The 18,857-nt window shown below is 58.9% G+C and overlaps 3 protein-coding genes and 1 long non-coding RNA gene across 4 annotated transcripts; all 4 read left to right on the top strand.

Annotated features, from left to right (window-relative positions):
* The first annotated feature begins 284 nt into the window (after positions 1 to 284).
* LOC146423250 (Fc receptor-like protein 6) lies at positions 285 to 2,613 on the top strand. Its single transcript, XM_085044986.1, has 5 exons — positions 285 to 498; positions 628 to 912; positions 1,522 to 1,818; positions 1,896 to 1,982; positions 2,453 to 2,613. The coding sequence occupies exons 1-5, from the start codon at positions 285 to 287 to the stop codon at positions 2,611 to 2,613; spliced, it is 1,044 nt and encodes a 347-aa protein (XP_084901112.1).
* A 3,994-nt stretch (positions 2,614 to 6,607) lies between these two features.
* Positions 6,608 to 12,917, top strand: LOC146423249 (Fc receptor-like protein 4). The gene is made up of 10 exons (XM_085044985.1): positions 6,608 to 6,699; positions 7,213 to 7,233; positions 7,322 to 7,552; positions 7,802 to 8,068; positions 8,395 to 8,664; positions 8,783 to 9,031; positions 9,160 to 9,243; positions 11,629 to 11,649; positions 11,738 to 11,968; positions 12,209 to 12,917. Exons 1-10 carry the CDS (start codon positions 6,651 to 6,653, stop codon positions 12,586 to 12,588), a joined length of 1,803 nt encoding a protein of 600 aa, XP_084901111.1. The 5' UTR covers positions 6,608 to 6,650; the 3' UTR covers positions 12,589 to 12,917.
* A 1,261-nt stretch (positions 12,918 to 14,178) lies between these two features.
* LOC146423248 (uncharacterized) lies at positions 14,179 to 15,017 on the top strand. The gene is made up of 2 exons (XR_014847608.1): positions 14,179 to 14,253; positions 14,374 to 15,017. It is a non-coding gene; the product is annotated as an uncharacterized LOC146423248 (long non-coding RNA).
* Positions 15,018 to 17,400: 2,383 nt separating this feature from the next.
* Positions 17,401 to 18,846, top strand: LOC146423247 (Fc receptor-like protein 2; the record flags this gene model as incomplete). Its single annotated transcript, XM_085044984.1, has 3 exons — positions 17,401 to 17,665; positions 18,163 to 18,432; positions 18,550 to 18,846. Coding segments are annotated over exons 1-3 (832 nt in total), but the record flags the coding sequence as incomplete, so codon positions are not given.
* Between the last annotated feature and the right edge of the window lie 11 nt (positions 18,847 to 18,857).

Genomic DNA, 18,857 nt, shown 5'->3' with positions numbered 1-18,857 from the left:
AGGTTTGTGTCCCCAGCCTGACACCTGTGGGGACCCCGAGGGCTCTGGGTGAGCTCTGCTTCCTGGGTCACCTCCCTCGTGTCACGAGAGCCAATCTCTTGCAGATGGGGACATCCCAGAGCATCCCAGTGCAAGGGGACACCCGTGCTGCAATGGGGGACCCTTGGTGCCTCCCAGTGCCATTGAGACCCCGTGGTGAACCCTGTGGTGTGACAGGACCCTCCTGTCCCCCAGACTCATTGGTGTTGCAGATGCCAGCATGGGTGTTGCTGGAGGGGGACACCATGATACTGCACTGCCGAGTCAGGAAGGATGATTTTGTCACGATTGTGCGATTTTACAAGAACTGGAAGGATCTGACTGGACCCCTCAATGGGACCGAACTGTCCCTGTCCCCTTTGCAGCTGCACCACAGTGGCAGCTACCACTGCAGGGGCTGGGTGAGCAATGAGCTGACACAGTGGGTGCAGTCGAACCTGGTGACAGTGGCAGTGCACGGTGAGCACCCCACAAACGGAACTGTGATACCCTGATATCCCCACACCTCACAGATTACACCCCACAGCCCCACAGCCCCTCCCCAATAGACTGGACATCATTATCCACCATATCCCATCTCCTTCCCAGAGCTCTTCTCGGTGCTGGTGCTGGAGCTGGAGGGTCCCCCCGAGCCCACCGAGGGGTCCCCCCTGAATCTCAGCTGCCTCAGCACCCCCAGCCCCCTGCGGCCCCGAGCCCCCCTCCTGCACCTCTTCTACCGGGACGGGCAGTTGCTGGGGGGCCCGCAGGGGTCCCCGCAGCTCCTGCTGCCCGCCGTGGGGGTCTCCCACTCGGGCAGTTACAGCTGCGAGGTGCGCTCTGAGGGGGGGGCCGTGCGGAAGAGCAGCGCCCGGCTCCGCGTCACGGTGCGCAGTGAGTGCGGGGATGGGCACGGCAACCCCTACAGCCTCCCTGGGTACCCCAGCGCCAGCTGGTGACTCCCAGCCCTATTGGAGGTCCCTCCGGTGTCCCCAGGTCGCACCGCTCCTGTCTGCAACCCCTCACCCCTGCCTGGGGTCCCCTCCACCATCTCTTACATCTACTCTCTCCCCTCCTCATGTCCCCATCACACCCATGTCCCCCCACAGGGATCCCAGTGTCAGGGGTGTCCCTGTCGGAACAGCCCCCCGGGGCACAGGTGGCACTGGGTGACAGCCTGGTGCTGAGCTGCACGGTGGCCGCGGGGACAGGTCCTCTGTCCTTCTCCTGGCACCGGGAGGGCTCGGGGAGACCACTGGGTACTGTCCCCCACCTGGAGCTGTGCAGCATTGGCAAGAATGACAGTGGTCACTACCAGTGTCGGGCCAGGAATAGGGACAGCATGGCCGAAAGCCCCACACTGAATATCACCGTCCTGGGTGAGTGGGACTCTCGAGCTGGGGGTGACCCCAACCATGATATCCACATGCCCCCCCCGTTTCTCTCCCCCCACACCGTGTTCCAGCCCCTCCCCCACCCACCACCCCGTCTCTGTCCCCGCAGTGCCCGTGGCCAATGCCACCATCACCCCTGGCCCCCCGGCACTCCAGGTGCACACAGGTGACCCTGTGACCCTGTGCTGCTCGGTGCAGGTGGGCTCAGCACCTGTCACCTTCACCTGGCTGCGCGATGGGCAGGAGGTGGCCCAGGGTCCCCTCCTGGAGCTTGGGGACATCGATGTGGGACATTCTGGCACCTACCAGTGCGTGGCCACCAACCAGCTGGATGAGCACCGTGTGTTCCTGGCAATCAGCCCAGAGCTGGCCCTGGAGGTGACACCGTGGGGACACTGGGGCACAGGTGGGGTCACATGGGGTCACGGGGAGTTGAGGACTCCCGGGGTTCCGGGTGATCTCAGTGTCCCCCTGTGTCCCCAGCAGTGACTGTAAATGTCAGCAGGACCCTCCTGCACCTGGTGCTGCTCCTGGCTGTCATCGGGGGCTGTCACTGGTGGCACCGCCCAGGTGGGTGACAATGCGGGGTTTGGGGGTCTTGGAGTGAGGGGAAACCCCGAGAGTGTGGGGAGAGATGGGGCAGTGTTGGAAAACGCAGTTTTCCAGCAAAACTTATGCTAACAGAATTCTCAGGCCTCAGTAAAATTCCAACAAGCTACAGTGGTTTGTTTGCTTGAGAATGTTCTGTGCGAAGAATGTCATGAGAAAGATTAGGGAGTCAGAAGTGTTATGAGAAAGGAATAACGGAGTTAACAGGAGGATCCCTGAATGTGTGAGAACAGCTGCAGGTGTGTGTGTGTATCTGTGAATAGTAACTTCTGTAACAGTATATAAGTCTCTCGTTTGATGAAATAATATGGAGCTTACTTTATATCTCATATTGAGAGTGCTGTGAGTTCCCTCTCGTCGTTTCTCTTTAAATGGTGACTCCGACGACTACGGACCCTAACAGCGGAGTTTTACAACCTTGCTTCTGAGAGCGGCGGGAACGGAGAGGCGCCGAAGCGTGCAGCGATGGTGTGTCAAAATCTTCGCCCGAACCGGGGAAGATCCTGCAGACACAGGCCGAATAGGACCTGCCTACCGTGAGGGCTACACTTCGGTGAACTGCACGAACTCTGGCAACTGCGAGCTTCAATAGAGTGCTTAGACGGTGTTGACCAGGACCCTGAAAACCAGCTGGACCAAAATGGAATCAGAGGTAGCCCAAATTTTATTGTTATGCTTTTTAGAAAAGCACGGACTCGGTAAAAATGGCCTATCACACTTAATGGGCCTGATAGTGGTAGGACAAGCTTATGGATTTTTTACAAATCCTATTACAGTATTCAGTGTAGGAGAGTGGTTGAATTACGGAGCTGTTTTGCTTTTGGACTGTGATAAAATAGCAAGAAAGCTTGGCAAACCATGGAGTAAAGTTGTAGCCTGCTTACAAATACATGCCACAAAGCAAAACCTTGCCTGGCTCACGGCACAGGACATAGTACCCGCATTGAGCAGAGAAAAACCTGTGAGTTACTGTGCCGCTTTTGATATGCGTAAAACTTCGGCCGCGGCACAGCAGCCGGGGAAACCCCCCCCGCCAGGGAGGGGGGGGGAGAGAGAGCACGCCGTGCCGCTGCCGACAGCCGAGAAAACAAAGTTACTCGATTGGATGAAAAATCTGTTCCTGTCTCAATGTATCACAGAGCTTGGCAATTTTACAACGAAAAACATCTTAGCTGCTTTGTTTGAGAGAGTCACTGTTGAACTTTTGCCAGAACAACTGAATGCTTTGTTAGAACGAGCTCAGATATCGCGGGTAAAGAAACAGAGTAACCAGAAATCATCCCGATGTTACCGATGCGGGAGTGAGGAACATATAAGAAAGAACTGTAACGAAAATGTTTGGTGTTCCCGCTGCAACAGAGATACTCACAGCACAGAAGCTTGCAGAAACAAAGACCAAAACCAGTGGCGGCCCCTACCCCTCACTGCGCGCCGCCGGCACGCCACACAAAGGAGACCTGTGACAGAAGTTGCTCCAGCCGTGGTTTCCGGCTGAATGACAACCAGAGCGGAAGTCCCAGAGGGTGCCCCGGTGGGCGGAGCCGCGAGCCATCCACGCCTCCTTCACTGCCCCAACTGTAACGTCTGTGGTGAAACCCTAAACTCTACTCCTCCCCAAGGATGAGGAAATGATTGGCAACCTCAGCAGCGAACCAGAACTAACCAACAGCGTTGCCAGCAAAACAGCAGTTTGATACAGGATGGAGTTGTTTCTTTTGTAATCACGGAGAACTTTTAAGAGTTTCAAAGATGCGAATCTTCTTCAGTGCTCTGAACTGGAGATCCTTCATCTCCCGCTCGGGAATCACGTCCACGTCGTTCCCCATGGCGGCAGCGATCCCACCGCGCTCTCTAGCTTCAGAAACAAATCTTTGAACACGTTCTCCAGCTGTTCTCTCCAAAACCTCTAATTATTCGCTTGGCAGGGTGAAACATCCATTGCCACGTATTGACCAACAAACCAAAACCTATTTCCAGTAATTTACTAATAAAGAAGCATTGTAACAAGATATTATCCTGATAAAAAAAAATAACACCTTGAATACTAAAAGCCGTGAACAAAAGTTGAATTTTGCTAAAGCATTTGTGTGTATGTGTGAATATTGTAGGCCTACTGAGAGTGTGTTGAATGCTTTAATATGTAGATGAAGCCTGTGATTGATGAGAATGTGATTTTGATTTCTTGAGAGTTTTAATGTGTGAATGAAAACCTGTGAGTGAAGTTATACTGAATAGTTTAAACTACCTGTTAAGTACTTTTGATTAAGCATAGATTCTGTTAAAGTTAAGTAATAGTGAATTTAAATTCTATTAAGTTGTAAGTTCTGTTAAAGTTAAAATTCTGTTAAGTAATATTAGTGATGTTAATTTTAAATTCTGTTAAGTTTTAAATTTTGTTAGAGTTAAGTTGTTAAGGTAATATCAATTTTAAATTCCATTGTAGTTAAATCCAATTTGTTAGTTTAAAATAAGATTTATTAAGATTAAGTTTTATTCATTTTTAGTGATATTAATTTTAAGTTTTAAATTTGTTAGTTTATATTATTATTCACAAAAGCTTTGCAGTTTTATTTTTCTTAGTTAAAGTCAAATGATAATATCCACTGTTTTCAAATATTTCATCTCACCTTATATAGCTATCTACAAAAGTGGTAACATGTTAAGATACTCTCCTTATTGATATTAATCAAAGCTTGTTTATAAGATGTTCTAAGAAAACCCTTCCACTTAGCACCTAAGCTCTGCCCAAGCTTTGGTTCTAACTGGCTGGGAAACATGCCATGAGTCCAAAGTGTTTTGCATCAAAATGTGATCAATTAATTTTCATTTACCAAATTGAGTTTATAAGAGCTAAACCTTCTTCCAAGTAAACTTGGAGTCCTTACCCGGGAAAGGTTCTCCAAGCTTTACCTGTGAAGTGAATGTTTTCAGCAATGACAATTTCTAGACCATGGCAACATATTTAAATAACTAGTGAAATTTCCTTAGGTAAATTTATAACAATTCTAATAATAAGAATTACTTATAGCTAAGCAAATTAATCTGATAACAGACAACATCTGTTCTCACAAGCGAAACGGGGGAACTGTTGGAAAACGCAGTTTTCCAGCAAAACTTATGCTAACAGAATTCTCAGGCCTCAGTAAAATTCCAACAAGCTACAGTGGTTTGTTTGCTTGAGAATGTTCTGTGCGAAGAATGTCATGAGAAAGATTAGGGAGTCAGAAGTGTTATGAGAAAAGAATAAGGGAGTTAACAGGAGGATCCCTGAATGTGTGAGAACAGACTGCAGGTGTGTGTGTGTATCTATGAATAGTAACTTCTGTAACAGTATATAAGTCTCTCGTTTGGTGAAATAAAATGGAGCTTACTTTATATCTCATATTGAGACTGCCGTGAGTTCCCTCTCGTCGTTTCTCTTTAGGGCAGCACCCAGAGCTCCTGAGCTGGGGGAAACAGAGCCCCCAGTGACCTTGGCTGGGCGTCCTGGGTGGTGTTGGGGGGTCATCCTTAGATGTTGGGGGATCTTTCAGGGATCCTATGAGAGTTTGGGAGTTTACTCTCCCTGCCGGACTTGGGGCTCAGAGGCTCAGGGGGTCGGGAGCACTGGGGACACTGTGGTGCTGCAGAACTTCATGGGGTTCAGGTGTTCCTGGGGTCCAGGGGGGAATCAGTGTCCTGTGGGAATCAGGGCTGCAGTGGGGATTTGGGGGTCCCGTGGGACAGGTCCCCCAGGACAGAACCTGTCACTCCCCGGATGACTCTGAGCACAAACAGCCTCTTCCTTCTGCTGCGGGAAAGGGAAAGTGAAAGTGTTGGGAGGCACAGCCGGACACCCCCATCCCCCACACCCCCCCAACCCTCCCTGAACTCCCTTCTCCCCCTCCTCAGGGTCACCCAAACCCGATCCCTGCTCAGGAGCTCCCCGGGATCGCCGAGCCGGGAATTGGGGCAGTGTGAAATTGAGGGGAAAAAGGGAAGAAATGGAAATAAAGAGAGGAAAAAGCCCCTGGGAGAGGAAGAGGGGGAAGCACAGAGCCGGAGCACCCCAGAATCCCCCCGGAGTGACCCCCAGGCCATGAGGAGCCCGAGGGGCTGTGCTGGGCCCTGGGTCACCCCAACATCTGAGGCACCCAGTGCAGGAGCTGTGACCCACATGCCCACCCAGCCACTGCCCATCCCTGGCACCCCCATTGCCCTGGGAACCCAACCATGGCACCCCCATTCCCTATGTCCCCCCAGCCTGGGACTGCCATTGCCCAGGGTCTCCATGGCCCAGGACCCCCATTGCCGAGGAGCCCCCTCCCCTTGATTCCATCCCCTGCACCCTCCCTTCCCCCAGGACTCCCATTGCTCTGGGACCTCAATCTTTGACTCTGCTGAGCTCCTGTGTCCCAAATCGTCAAAGCCCCGTGTCCCAGCATGTCCCCAGCCTGTCCCAGCATGTCCCCAGCCTGTCCCACCATGTCCCCTGCCATGTCCCCACCATGTCCCCAGCTTGTGGCCACCCTGCCCCCACCATGTGCCAGGTTCTCGTGGGGATGAGGAGTGACCTCATTTCCTTCCCCTTCGGCCCAACAGCCACCAACAGGGACAGGTGGCCCCGGCAGTGTGTGACAGCCAGCCTGGATGGCCGGGGACAGCGGGATGGCTGGGAAGGTGGCACTGCTGCTGTGGGGTGAGTGCCCTGGGCACAGGGGTGACAGCCCAGGGATGGCCCTGGTGAGGCAGAGAGCGGTGGGGAGGGGGCACAGGGCGGCTGTGGGGTCCCCTGAAGTCCCCAAAGCCAGCAGAGCCAGTCCGTGGGGGTGACCATGGTTGTGGAGTGGCCGTGGGGACAGGTGAGAAGGGACAGAAAGATGAGGGCAATAATGGGGGACACGGGTGTGGGGAGGGACCATGGGGCTGGGGCGGGTGTGAGGACAGGGGCAGGGACACAGGGGTGCAGGGACAGGGACAGGGGAACAAGGGGACAGGGACCACCAGGATGGGATATGGGGTCAGGTGCTGTGGGGCAGGTGGGGTGAGCTGTGCCAGCACGGGGTGGCCGTGGTGTTCCCATCCCCGAGACATCCGTGTCACACGGCTGTCCCCACGGGGACAGTTTGGGGACAATGCCACACTACACCTCCCGGTTGACACTGTCTCCGAGGTGGCACCTCCAGTTAGCCCTCTTCCTTCTCCCTTCCAGCCCAGACCCTCAGCCTCGCTGGTGAGTCCCCAAGGGATGCCATGTCCCTGCCCTGCTGTCCCCAGCGCTGCGCTGGCCCTGGCAGGCTGGTGTCCCCTGTCACCCACAGGTGCCCAGACCAGCCAGCTCCTCGTGGATCCCCCCTGGACACCAGCGGTGGTGTGGGACAGAGTAACACTGACCTGCCAGGGCTTGGGGACATCCGGTGTCACCACCTGGTTCAGGGATGGGAAGCTCTGGGGGCAGACTGCAGCTGGCCACTACACTGTCGCTGTGAGTGGCACCTATAATTGTCACCGAGCCTGCACAGGGTTCAGCCCCTCCGTGAGCATCTCAAACGGTGAGGGAGTTTGGTGTCCCCAGCCTGTCACCCGCGGGGACCCTGAGAGCTCTGGGTGAGCTCTGCTTCCTGGGTCACACCCATGGTGTGACAAGAGCCTGTCCCCTGCACGGGGACATCCCAGAGCATCCCAGTGCCATGGGACCCCTCTGTTGGAATTGGGGATCCCCTGGTGCTCTGTGTGTGACACAGTGGGGGTCCCAGTGCCATCAGGACATGCCGGTGTGATGTGTCCCCACTTGTCCCCAGACTGGCTGGTGCTGCAGGTGCCAGCGCGGCCGCTGCGGGAGGGGGACACGGTGACACTGCGCTGCCGGGGAATGCAGAACCAGCCTGTCACCTCGGTGTCCTTCTACCGCGAGAAGGAGGAACTGGGGAGGTCTGTAAATGGGACCGAGCTGTCCCTGTCCCCCCTGCAGCTGAACCACAGCGGCAGCTATCGCTGCAAGGGCTTGGTGAGCTTCGGAACGTCACTGGTGTCGCAGGAGTCGAATCTGGTGACAGTGACAGTGCATGGTGAGCACCACACAGCCACCACCCCGGCATCCCCACAGCCTCTCCCCAGCGGCCTTGGGGTCACTGTCCCCATCTCCCATCACCGCCTGGGGACACCCATGCTTCCCCGACAGCCTCCCGGGTCACCCAACCCTGTTGGAGGTCCCCACAGTGTCCCCAGGTCTCACCACCCCTGTCTGCATCCCCTCATCCCCTGCATCCCCCTGCAGCTCTCCCCTCCCTGATCTCCCACCGCTCCCTTTCTCACCCACTCGGCTCTCCTCCATCCTCTCCTACATCTCCTCCCTCCCCTCCTCATGTCCCCATCACACCCATGTCCCCCACAGATGTCCCACTCTCGGGGGTGTCTCTGTCGGCACAGCCCCCTGGGGGACAGGTGGCACTTGGTGACAGCCTGGTGCTGAGCTGCACCGTGGCCGCGGGGACAGGTCCCCTGTCCTTCTCCTGGCACCGGGAGGGCTCGGGGACACTGCTGGGCACTGGCCCTAAACTGGAGCTGAGCAAGGTTATGAAGAATGACAGTGGCCACTACAAGTGCCGGGTCAGCGACGGAGAGAGTGTGGCTGAGAGTCCCACACTGAATGTCACTGTTCTTGGTGAGCGACACCCTCGGGCTGGGGGTGACCCCAAACATGGCATTCCCAATCCCACCCATCCCATCCTCATTGCCCCACAGCTGGTGCAGCTCCCTCAGCCCCGTCTCTGTCCCTGCAGTGCCCGTGGCCAATGCCACCATCACCCCTGGCCCCCCGGCACTCCAGGTGCACACAGGTGACCCCGTGACCCTGCGCTGCTCGGTGCAGGTGGGCTCAGCACCTGTCACCTTCACCTGGCTGCATGATGGGCTAGAGGTGGCCCAGGGTCCTCTCCTGGAGCTCGGGGACATCGATGTGGGACATTCTGGCATCTACCAGTGTGTGGCCACCAACCAGCTGGATGAGCACCGCGTGTTCCGGGCGCTCAGCCCAGAGCTGGCCCTGGAGGTGGCACTGCAGGGACACTGGGGCGCAGGTGGGGTCACACGGGGTCACTGGGGGGTGCAAGCCTCCTGAGGTGAGTGGTGACCCTCATGACCCATCTGTCCCCTGCAGTGGCTGTGAACGTCAGCAGGACCCTCCTGTTCCTGGTGCTGCTCCTGGCTGTCATCGGGGGCTGTCACTGGTGGTACCGCCCGGGTGGGTGACAGTGGGGTGGCCATGGGGGTCCTGGAGAGAGTTGGGGTTTTTCCTCCCTGCCGGGCTTGGGGCTCAGGGGGGTCGGGAGCACTGGGGACAGTGCAGTCGTGCAGAACTTCATGGGGTTCAGGAGTTCCTGGGGTCCAGGGGGGAATCAGTGTCCTGTGGGAATCGGGGCTGCAGTGGGGATTTGAGGGTCCCGTGGGGATTTGGGGTCCCGTGGGTGGTTGGAGCTCCCGAGGTGCCAGGAAGGTTCAGGGATCTCAGGGACCCCTCAGTCACCTCCTCCCCTTTTCCCTGCAGCCTCCAGGAAGTCCCAGGACAGGTGAGGGGGGCTCCGGCCATGACTGCCCATTCACCCTCCCAGCCCCAGGGGGGCACAGGAACCTTTTCCCTCTTGTTGCACCCAAACTGCAGCTTTTTTATTAAACAGGGAAAAAAGTGGTTTGTTTGTTCAGCTCTGTCTGTTCAGCTCGGGAAGGAGATGGATCCAGGTCAGGCTGTCGAGAAGATCCGTGAGGGATTTGCAGGATTTTTGGGGCTCTCTCAGTCCCCTGGGGAGGGTGACAAAATGATCAATTGGGGCATTTCCAGACTGGTTCCCTCGCAGCTGCACCGAGAGCCCCGAGAGCCCCGGGATGGAGCCGGGGACAGCCTGAAATGTCCCCCGAGTCCAGCCCAGCCCCGCCGCAGCCCTGCCCGGTGCCCCCCGGTGCCCAAAGCGAGCACAGGGAGGAACGAAGGGAACGAGGGGCTCCGGGTGCCTGAGTGGAGATTCCCTGGAGCCCGTGGTGTCCCCGGGGAGCAGAGACCTCCCTGCAGCCCTGCAGGAGCCCCCGGTGCAGTAGGGGATGCCCGAAGGGTGCTGTGAGCCCTTGTGAAACCCACGTTGGAGAAGTGCCTGAGAGGGGAATGTGTGTTTAAGGTGTGTTTCACTTCTCATTCTTCAGCTCTGATTCGATGGTTGATAAATTCAATTTTCTTCCTTTTGCTGCAGGAAAGGGAAAGTGAGAGTGTTGGGGGGCACAGTCGGACACCCCCATCCCCCACAGCCCCCAATCCTTCCTGAACTCCCTTCTCCCGCTCCTTAGGGTCACCCAAACCCGATCCCTGCTCAGGAGCTCCCTGAGATCGCTGAGACAGGAATTCGGGCAGTGTGAAATTGAGGGGAAAAGGGAAGAAATGGAAATAAAGAAAGGAAAAAGCGCCTGGGTGGGGGAGGGGGCACAGAGCCAGATACCCTCGGAATCCCCCTGGGGTGACCCCCAGGCCATGAAGAGCCTGAGGGGGCTGTGCTGGGCCCTGGGTCACCCCAACATCTGAGGCACCCAGTGCAGGAGCTGTGACCCACATGCCCACCCAGCCACTGCCCATCCCTGGCACCCCCATTGCCCTGGGAACCCAACCATGGCACCCCCATTCCCTATGTCCCCCCAGCCTGGCACTGCCATTGCCCAGGGTCTCCATGGCCCAGGACCCCCATTGCCGAGGAGTCCCCTCCCCTTGATTCCATCCCCTGCACCCTCCCTTCCCCCAGGACTGTGATTCCCCCAGGACCTCCATCCCACTGGGAACTCCATCTTTGGCTCTACACATCCCTTGTGTCCCCAGTCGTGGGAATCCGGTGTCTTGCCATGTCCCCAGCCTGTCCCACCATATCCCTGCCATGTCCCCACCCTGCCCCCAGCTTGTGGCCAGCCTGTCCCCACTCTGCCCCCACCATGTGTCAAACACGCCTGAGTAAGAGATGTGACCTCGTTTCCTTCCCCTTCGGCCCAAGAGCCACCAACAGGGACAGGTGGCCCCGGCAGTGTGTCACAGCCAGCCTGGATGGCCGGGGACAGCGGGATGGCTGGGAAGGTGGCACTGCTGCTGTGGGGTGAGTGCCCTGGGCACAGGGGTGACAGCCCAGGGATGGCCCTGGTGAGGCAGAGAGCAGTGGGTAGGGGGCACAGGGGGGCTGTGGGATCTCTGAAGTCCCCAATGCTAGTAGAGACAGTTCTTGGGGGGAGAGACTGGTGTGACTAGGTTGTGGAGTGGCTGTGGGGACAGGAACAGGGGAACAGGAAAAGTGGAACAGGAACGGGGGGACAGGAATGTGGGGACAGGCAGCATGAGACTGGGGCAGGTGTGGGACAGAGCAAGGGGACAAGGGATGGAAGGGACAGGGACAAGAGGACAGGCACATGGGGTGGTGGGGACAAGAGCTTTGGGGCCTGGTAGCAGTGACCTGTGTCCCATGTCCTGCATCAGCCTGGGGTGGCCACAGTGTCCCCATCCCTGAAACCTCTGTACCACTCTGGTGCCCCTATGGGGACAATTTGGGGACACCCTGTGCCCTGGGTGTCGCTGTCCTGACCCAGCCCTGTCCTTTCTCCCTTCCAGTCCAGACCCTCAGCCTCACTGGTGAGTCGCCAAGGGATGCCATGTCCCCACCCTGTTCTCCCCAGCCACACACTGGTCCTGGCAGTCTGGTGTCCCCTGTCACCTGCAGGTGCTCAGACCACCCACCTCCTCGTGGATCCCCCCTGGACACCAGCGGTGCTGTGGGACAGAGTGACACTGACCTGTCAGGGTTCGGGGACAACCAATGGCACCACCTGGTACAAGGATGGGCAGCGCTGGTGGCCGAATGCACCTGCCAGCTTCACTGTCTCCAAGAGTGGCACCTACATGTGTGACAAACCCGGCACTGGGCGCAGCCCCTCCGTGAGGGTCTCAGACGGTGAGGGAGGTTTGTGTCCCCAGCCTGGCACCCTGAGGGCTCTGGGTGGGCTCTGCTTCCTGGGTCACCCCCTGGTGTGACCAGAGCCTGTGTCCTGCACATGGGGACATCCCAGAACATCCCAATGTGAGAGGACTTCCCTCCTGGAATTGGGGACCCCTGAGGTGTTGGAGGTGACAGAGTGGGGGGTCCCAGATCCATTGGGACATGCTGGTGTGACGTCTCCCCACTTGTCCCCAGACTCGTTGGTGCTGCAGGTGCCAGCGCGGCCGCTGCTGGAGGGGGACACTGTGACACTGCGCTGCCGGGGCTGGCAGAACTCCCCTGTCACCTCGGTGTCCTTCTACCGCGAGGAGGAGGAACTGGGCTGGGCCGTCAATGGGACCGAGCTGTCCCTGTCCCCCCTGCAGCTGAACCACAGTGGCAGCTATCGCTGCAAGGGCTGGGTGAGCTTCGGAACATCACTGGTGTCAGAGTCTAAGCCAGTGACAGTGACAGTGACAGTGCATGGTGAGCACCCCACAGCCGCCACCCCGACATCCCCACAGCCTCTCCCCAGTGGCTTTGGGGTCACCATTCCCATCTCCCATCACCGCCTGGGGACCCCCATCCTTCCCTGACAGCCTCCCGGGTCGCCCAGACACAACTGGGGACACCCAGTCCGACTGGAGGTCCCCCCACTGTCCCCAGGTTGCACCACCCCTGTCTGCATCCCCTCACCCCTCTCCGGGGTCCCCTGTATCCCTTTCCATGTCTCCCATCCCTGAATCTCCCACCACTCCCTTTCTCACCCACTCGGGTCTCCTCCACCCTCTCCTACATCTCCTCCCTCCCCTCCTCATGTCCCCATCACACCCATGTCCCCCCACAGGGATCCCAGTATGAGGGGTGTCCCTGTCAGCACAGCCTCCCCGGGGGACAGGTAGCACTGGGTGACAGCCTGGTGCTGAGCTGCACGGTGGCCGTGGGGACAGGTCCTCTGTCCTTCTCCTGGCACTGGGAGGGCTTGGGGACGCCACTGGGCATTGGCTCCGCCTGGAGCTCAGCAAGGTTGGGGACAATGATAGTGGCCACTACCAGTGACGGGTCAGCGACGGAGACAACACGGTTGAAAGTGACCCATTGATTGTCACTGTCCTGGGTGACCAGGACCCTCGGGCTGGGGGTGACCCCAAACACGGCATCCCCCATCCTGCCCTCATTTCCCTCCATCCCCTCCACCCAAACCTGTTGCCAGCCCCTCCCCCAGCCTCAGCCCCGTCTCTGTCCCCGCAGTGCCCGTGGCCAATGCCACCATCACCCCTGGCCCCCCGGCACTCCAGGTGCACACAGGTGACCCCGTGACCCTGCGCTGCTCGGTGCAGGTGGGCTCAGCACCTGTCACCTTCACCTGGCTGCACAATGGGCATGAAGTGGCCCAGGGTCCCCTCCTGGAGCTTGGGGACGTCGATGTGGGACATTCTGGCACCTACCAGTGCGTGGCCACCAACCAGCTGGATGAGCACCGTGTGTTCCGGGCGCACAGCCCACAGCTGGTCCTGGAGGTGACACTGCGGGGACACTGGGGCACAGGTGTCACAGGTGGGGGTCATACGGGGTCATGGGGAGTGCAGAACCTTTGAGGTTCTTTGTGACCTCAATGTGTCCTTCTCTGTCCCCAGCAGTGGCCGCAGGGGTTGGTGGTTCCCTGTTGCTCCTGGTTCTGCTCCTGGCTGCCATCCTGGGCTGGCGCCGGTGGCACCGCACGGGTGGGTGACACTGGGGGATGGGCAGGGGTGGAAAGCCCCCCAGAGTAGGAGAGCGATGTGCAGCACCCACTGCCTCTTCCTTGGGTGGAGCTGAGCCCCCAGTGACCTTAGCTAAGCTCCTGTGGGGTTTGAGGTGGTGTTGGGATTTTGGGTTTTTTCTGGGGTCCTGCGGGAATTGGGAGATCTCCCCTTTCCGCTGTATTTGGGAGCTCTGGGCGCTCAGGGGATCTTGAGCTTTGGGGTGGTTCAGGGGTTTTGGGGGTTCAGGGATGCTTAGGAGGCCCGGGGGCAATCAAGGGTCCTGGGAGGTTTCAGTGGCCCCAGGGACCTCATTGTCAACCCCACTCCTCTTTCTTTTGCAGCCACCAGGAAGCCCCAAGACAGGTGAGTGGGGAGGCTGCAGTCCTGACCCCCTTTTACCCCACCCCACAGCGCCACAGCCACAGCTACCCCCTTATCCCCACAGGGACCCCTCGGCCCCCCCGGAGGATGGGGAGGTGCTTTACACCCAGGTCGTGAGCACCGCGAGGGCAGAGGGTGAGTACGGGTGTTGGGGACAGGGACAGGGACAGGGACAGGGACGGGGATGGGGACGGGGACAGGGACAGGGACATGTCACCCACGGGTGTCACCCGCCCCCCCCACTGCCTCTCGCAGGGCCCCCCCGTGCCACATCCCCCCAGGTGACCTACGCGGAGCTGCCAGGACCCCACGGGCGACAGCAGGACTCTGGTGACATCTACGACAATGTGCTGTGACACTGGGGACACTGGAGGCACTATGGACACTGGGGGCACTGGAGATCCCCTCCCCTGGGCACCCCTCGTGCGTGTCCCCCTCTGGCTCCTGTGGGACACAGGGGGTGGCCACCAGTGTGGAGGTCCCATGTGGGGTCTCTTTCCCCTCCCAGTGCTCCAAGTATCCGCAGAGGCTTTCCCATCCACTCCCTAGCTGCCGGCAGCTGGCCCTGTCCCCTCCCCGTGGCCACCAGGAACTGCCGGCAGCTGGCCCTGTCCCCTCCCCGCCCGTGGCCACCACCTCTCTGTCCCTCTGAGCTCCATGGATTTGGGAAAACCAGTGCGGGACCAGCGCAGCGTGACCCAAAATGGCCGGAGCTGGTGGGGGGTGATGGGGACACCCCAAGGGACAAGAGGGACACCCCGGGGGACATGAGGGACACCCCGCAGCCCTGGAGAAGCCCCCGGCTCAGGAGGGACGGGTGGGGGGAAGGAGTTTTTCAGGTTTATTTTACTTCTTGTTTTTTGTTTTGATGGATAATAAATGCAATTATTTGCCCCAAATCGAGTCCGTTTTCCCCTTGATGGTGCTCAGGGATGGAGTCCTCCCCACCCTAATCCCAACCCTGCCCCCCTCGGGGGGTCACGGGCTGGGTGACTGGGGTAGTGGGCTGGCAGTGGGGACAGGAGAGAGGGGACAGAAAGGTGGGGACAGTAATGGGGGAGTGGGGAGGCACCATAGGGCTGGGGCAGCTGTGGGGACAGGGACAGGGACAAGGGAACAAGGGGACAAGGACCGTCCAGACGGGATATGGGGACAGGTGCTGTGGGGCTGGTGGGGGGTGACCTGTGCCAGCACGGGGTGGCCGTGGTGTCCTCATGTCTGGAGTGTCCACAGTGTCCCCATGTCCTGCCTGAGCACGGGGTGACGGTGGTGTCCCCGTCCCTGAGACATCCATGTGTCTTGGTTTGAAAGACAGGTGTCTGCTAAGAGAGGTTGAACCCTCCCTTAGGACAGAGAATGTGATTCTCCCCTCCCTCCGAATTATTTTAATTTTGAAAATCAAGGGCTTTCAGGCAAAGGTATGGGAAAAGGAATATCAGTTCTTTACTAGTATCTATAAACAAGCAGTAACAATAATAGCAACCACAACTAGAATCAGAAACCAATGGCAGATGACTTGTGAGCTGCTGAGCCTTTTCCCATGTGGTGTAATCACGGTTGCAAGCAGCAGGGGCGCTGTTGAGCTCCTGGTCGGGCAGGGCAGATGCAATGACTCCCGAGCAGCTGCAGGTGGTGCTGTGGCGCAGGGTCAGGTCAGCCTCACGCAGCTGGTAATGGTGGGCAGGCTGAAAAAACAGGCAGGGAAGCTCGGAGCGGCAAAAAGGAGGGCGGCAGGGGTAGGAGCTGGCTCTCTCCCAGCTAGCTAGTGAGGTAGCAAGGATTTCTGCAGTCACAGCAGACGCCGCAGCCTTGTGTGGCAGAGGGCGGGGGGCAGGCAGCAGAGACAGCTGGACTCTCCCGGCAGCTGCTGCAAGGAAACGCAGCCTGGGGAAACATGCACTTCCCAGTGGGAAAAAAAGGTAGAATCAAAGCTCACCCAGCCAGGAGAAGAAAAAAACAGGGCACAGTTGGATTTCCTCTGGTCGCAGCTGAAAAGCAAAGAGCAGCCTCTCCTCTCAGCTTCTGAACCACGAGAGAGAGTGTTCCAAGGGCCGGCTCTTCCCTTACCCTGCCCTGCCCAAGCATACCATTTGTCTTTTTCAAAAGACTTGATGGCTCTAAACACCCAACTATTTGTTGCTTCGTAACAGTGATGGAGAAAAGTTCCAGGCCTTCCCTAAACTCCGACATCATGTCACTCTGTCCTCATCGGGACAATTTGGGGACAATGCCACACTACACCTCCCGGGTGCCACTGTCCCCGTGGTGCCACCCTCACCCAGCCCTCTTCCTTCTCCCTTCCAGCCCAGACCCTCAGCCTCGCTGATGAGTCCTCAGGCAGATGGCATGTCCCCATCCTGCTGTCCCCAGCCCTGTGCTGGCCCTGGCAGGCTGGTGTCCCCTGTCACCTGCAGGTGCTCAGACCACCCAGCTCCTCGTGGAACCCTCCTGGACACCAGCGGTGTTGTGGGACAGAGTGACACTGACCTGCCAGGGCTCGGGGACATCTGGTGACACCACCTGGTACAAGGATGGGCATCTCTGCTGGCAGAATGCAGCTGACCACTTGATTGTCTATTGGAGTGGCACCTACACATGTTACAGACCTGGCACTGGGATCAGCCCCTCCGTGAGCATATTAAATGGTGAGGAGGATTTGTGTCCCCAGCCTGGCACCTGCGGGGACCCCGAGGGCTCTGGGTGATCTCTGCTTCCTGGGTCACCCCCTGGTGTGACCAGAGCCCGTCTCCTGCACATGGGGACATCCCAGAGAATCCCAGGGTAAGGGCACTTCCCTGCTGAAATTGGGGATGCCTGGGGTGTTCGAGGTGACACAGTGAGGGCTTCCTGGTGCCATCGGGACATCCCGGTGTGATGTGTCCCCACTTGTCCCCAGACTGGCTGGTGCTCTAGGTGCCAGTGTGGCCCCTGCTGAGGGGGGACACGGTGACACTGTGCTGCCGGGTCAGGGAGAACTCCCCTGTCACCTCAGTATTCTTCTACCGAGAGGAGGAGGAAGTAGGGACATCTATACATGGGACCGAGCTGTCCCTGTCCCCCCTGCAGCTGCACCACAGTGGTCACTACCGCCGCAGAGGCTTGGTGAACATCGCAAAGTCACCGGTGTCGGAGTAGTTGAAGCCGGTGACAGTAACAGTGCATGGTGAGCACCCCAAAACCCCGACAGCCCCACAGCTTGGCACCCCACAGCCTGTACCCAGCACACTCGGGATCATCATCTCCACTCCCATCTCCTTTCCAGAGCTCTTCACGGTGCCGGTGATGGAGCTGGAGGGTCCCCCTGAGCCCACCGAGGGGTCCTCCCTGAATCTCAGCTGCCTCAGCACCCCGAGCCCCCTGCGGCCCCGAGCCCCCCTCCTGCACCTCTTCTACCGGGACGGGCAGTTGCTGGGGGGCCCGCAGGGGTCCCCGCAGCTCCTGCTGCCCGCCGTGGGGGTCTCCCACTCGGGCAGTTACAGCTGCGAGGTGCGCTCCGAGGGGGGGGCCGTGCGGAAGAGCAGCGCCCGGCTCCGCGTCACGGTGCGCAGTGAGTGCGGGGATGGGCACGGCAACCCCACAGCCTCCCTGGTACCCCAGACACAACTGGGGACCCCCATCACTGCCCGGAGACCCCCAGCACTCGCTGACCCGCTGCCCGGGTCTCCCCATCACTGCCCGGGTCTCCTCATCCCTTCCTGGGTTCCTCCCCGGATCCTCCCATCCTTGCCCGGCTCCCCCATATCCCCTGCCCTGGTTTCCTCATCCCACCGTGAGCCCACCCACCCTTCTCTCAGGTGCCCCCACTGCCCTAAGGTCCCACCATTCTTTCCCAGGTCCCTCCAGCACCATCTGGGTCCCCACACTCCTCCCTGCTGGCCCTTCCCTCTCCGGGTGTCCCCGCCCTGAATCTCCCATCCCTCCCTGGGGTCCCTTTCTAAGCCCCCCTCCATCTCTGGGCACCCCTCTTCCTCACTTGGGTCCACCCACCCCTCTCTGACCCTCCCTTCACTGTCCCTCACTGTCCCCTGCTGTGCCCTCCCACAGGGATCCCAGAATCTGGCGTGTCCCTGTCAGCACAGCCCCCCGGGGGACAAGTCGCATTGGGTGACAGCCGGGTGCTGAGCTGCACGGTGGCTGCGGGGACAGGTCCCCTGTCCTTCTCCTGGCACCAGGAGGGCTCGGGGACATCACTGGCCACTGGTCCCTGCCTGGAGTTGCTCAGTGTTGGCGACAATGACAGTGGCCACTACTGGTGCCGAGTCAGCAACAGGGACAGCGTGGCTGAGAGTGACCCATTGATGGTCACCGTCCTGGGTGAGAGTGACCCTCGGGCTGGGGTTTACCGCAAACTCGGCATCCCCAATTCCACCCATCCCATCCTCATTGCCCACAGCTGGTGCAGCTCCCTCAACCCCGTCTCTGTCCCTGCAGTACCCGTGGCCAATGCCACCATCACCCCTGGCCCCCCAGCACTCCAGGTGCACGCAGGTGACCCCGTGACCCTGCGCTGCTCGGTGCAGGTGAGCTCAGCACCTGTCACCTTCACCTGGCTGTGCGACGGGCTGGGGGTGGCCCAGGGTCCCCTCCTGGAGCTTGGGGACATCGATGTGGGACATTCTGGCACCTACCAGTGCATGGCCACCAACCAGCTGGATGAGCACCGTGTGTTCCGGGCGCTCAGCCCAGAGCTGGTCCTGGAGATGACACCGCGGGGACACTGGGGCACAGGTGGGGTCACA

The sequence above is a fragment of the Lichenostomus cassidix genome, unplaced genomic scaffold (assembly GCF_008360975.1).
Source record: "Lichenostomus cassidix isolate B80296 unplaced genomic scaffold, HeHo_3.0 HiC_scaffold_741, whole genome shotgun sequence".
In the NCBI taxonomy this organism is placed as follows: domain Eukaryota; kingdom Metazoa; phylum Chordata; class Aves; order Passeriformes; family Meliphagidae; genus Lichenostomus; species Lichenostomus cassidix.
The sequence above is the reverse complement of the archived record's forward strand: the minus strand, read 5'-3'. Positions and strand labels throughout refer to the sequence as shown.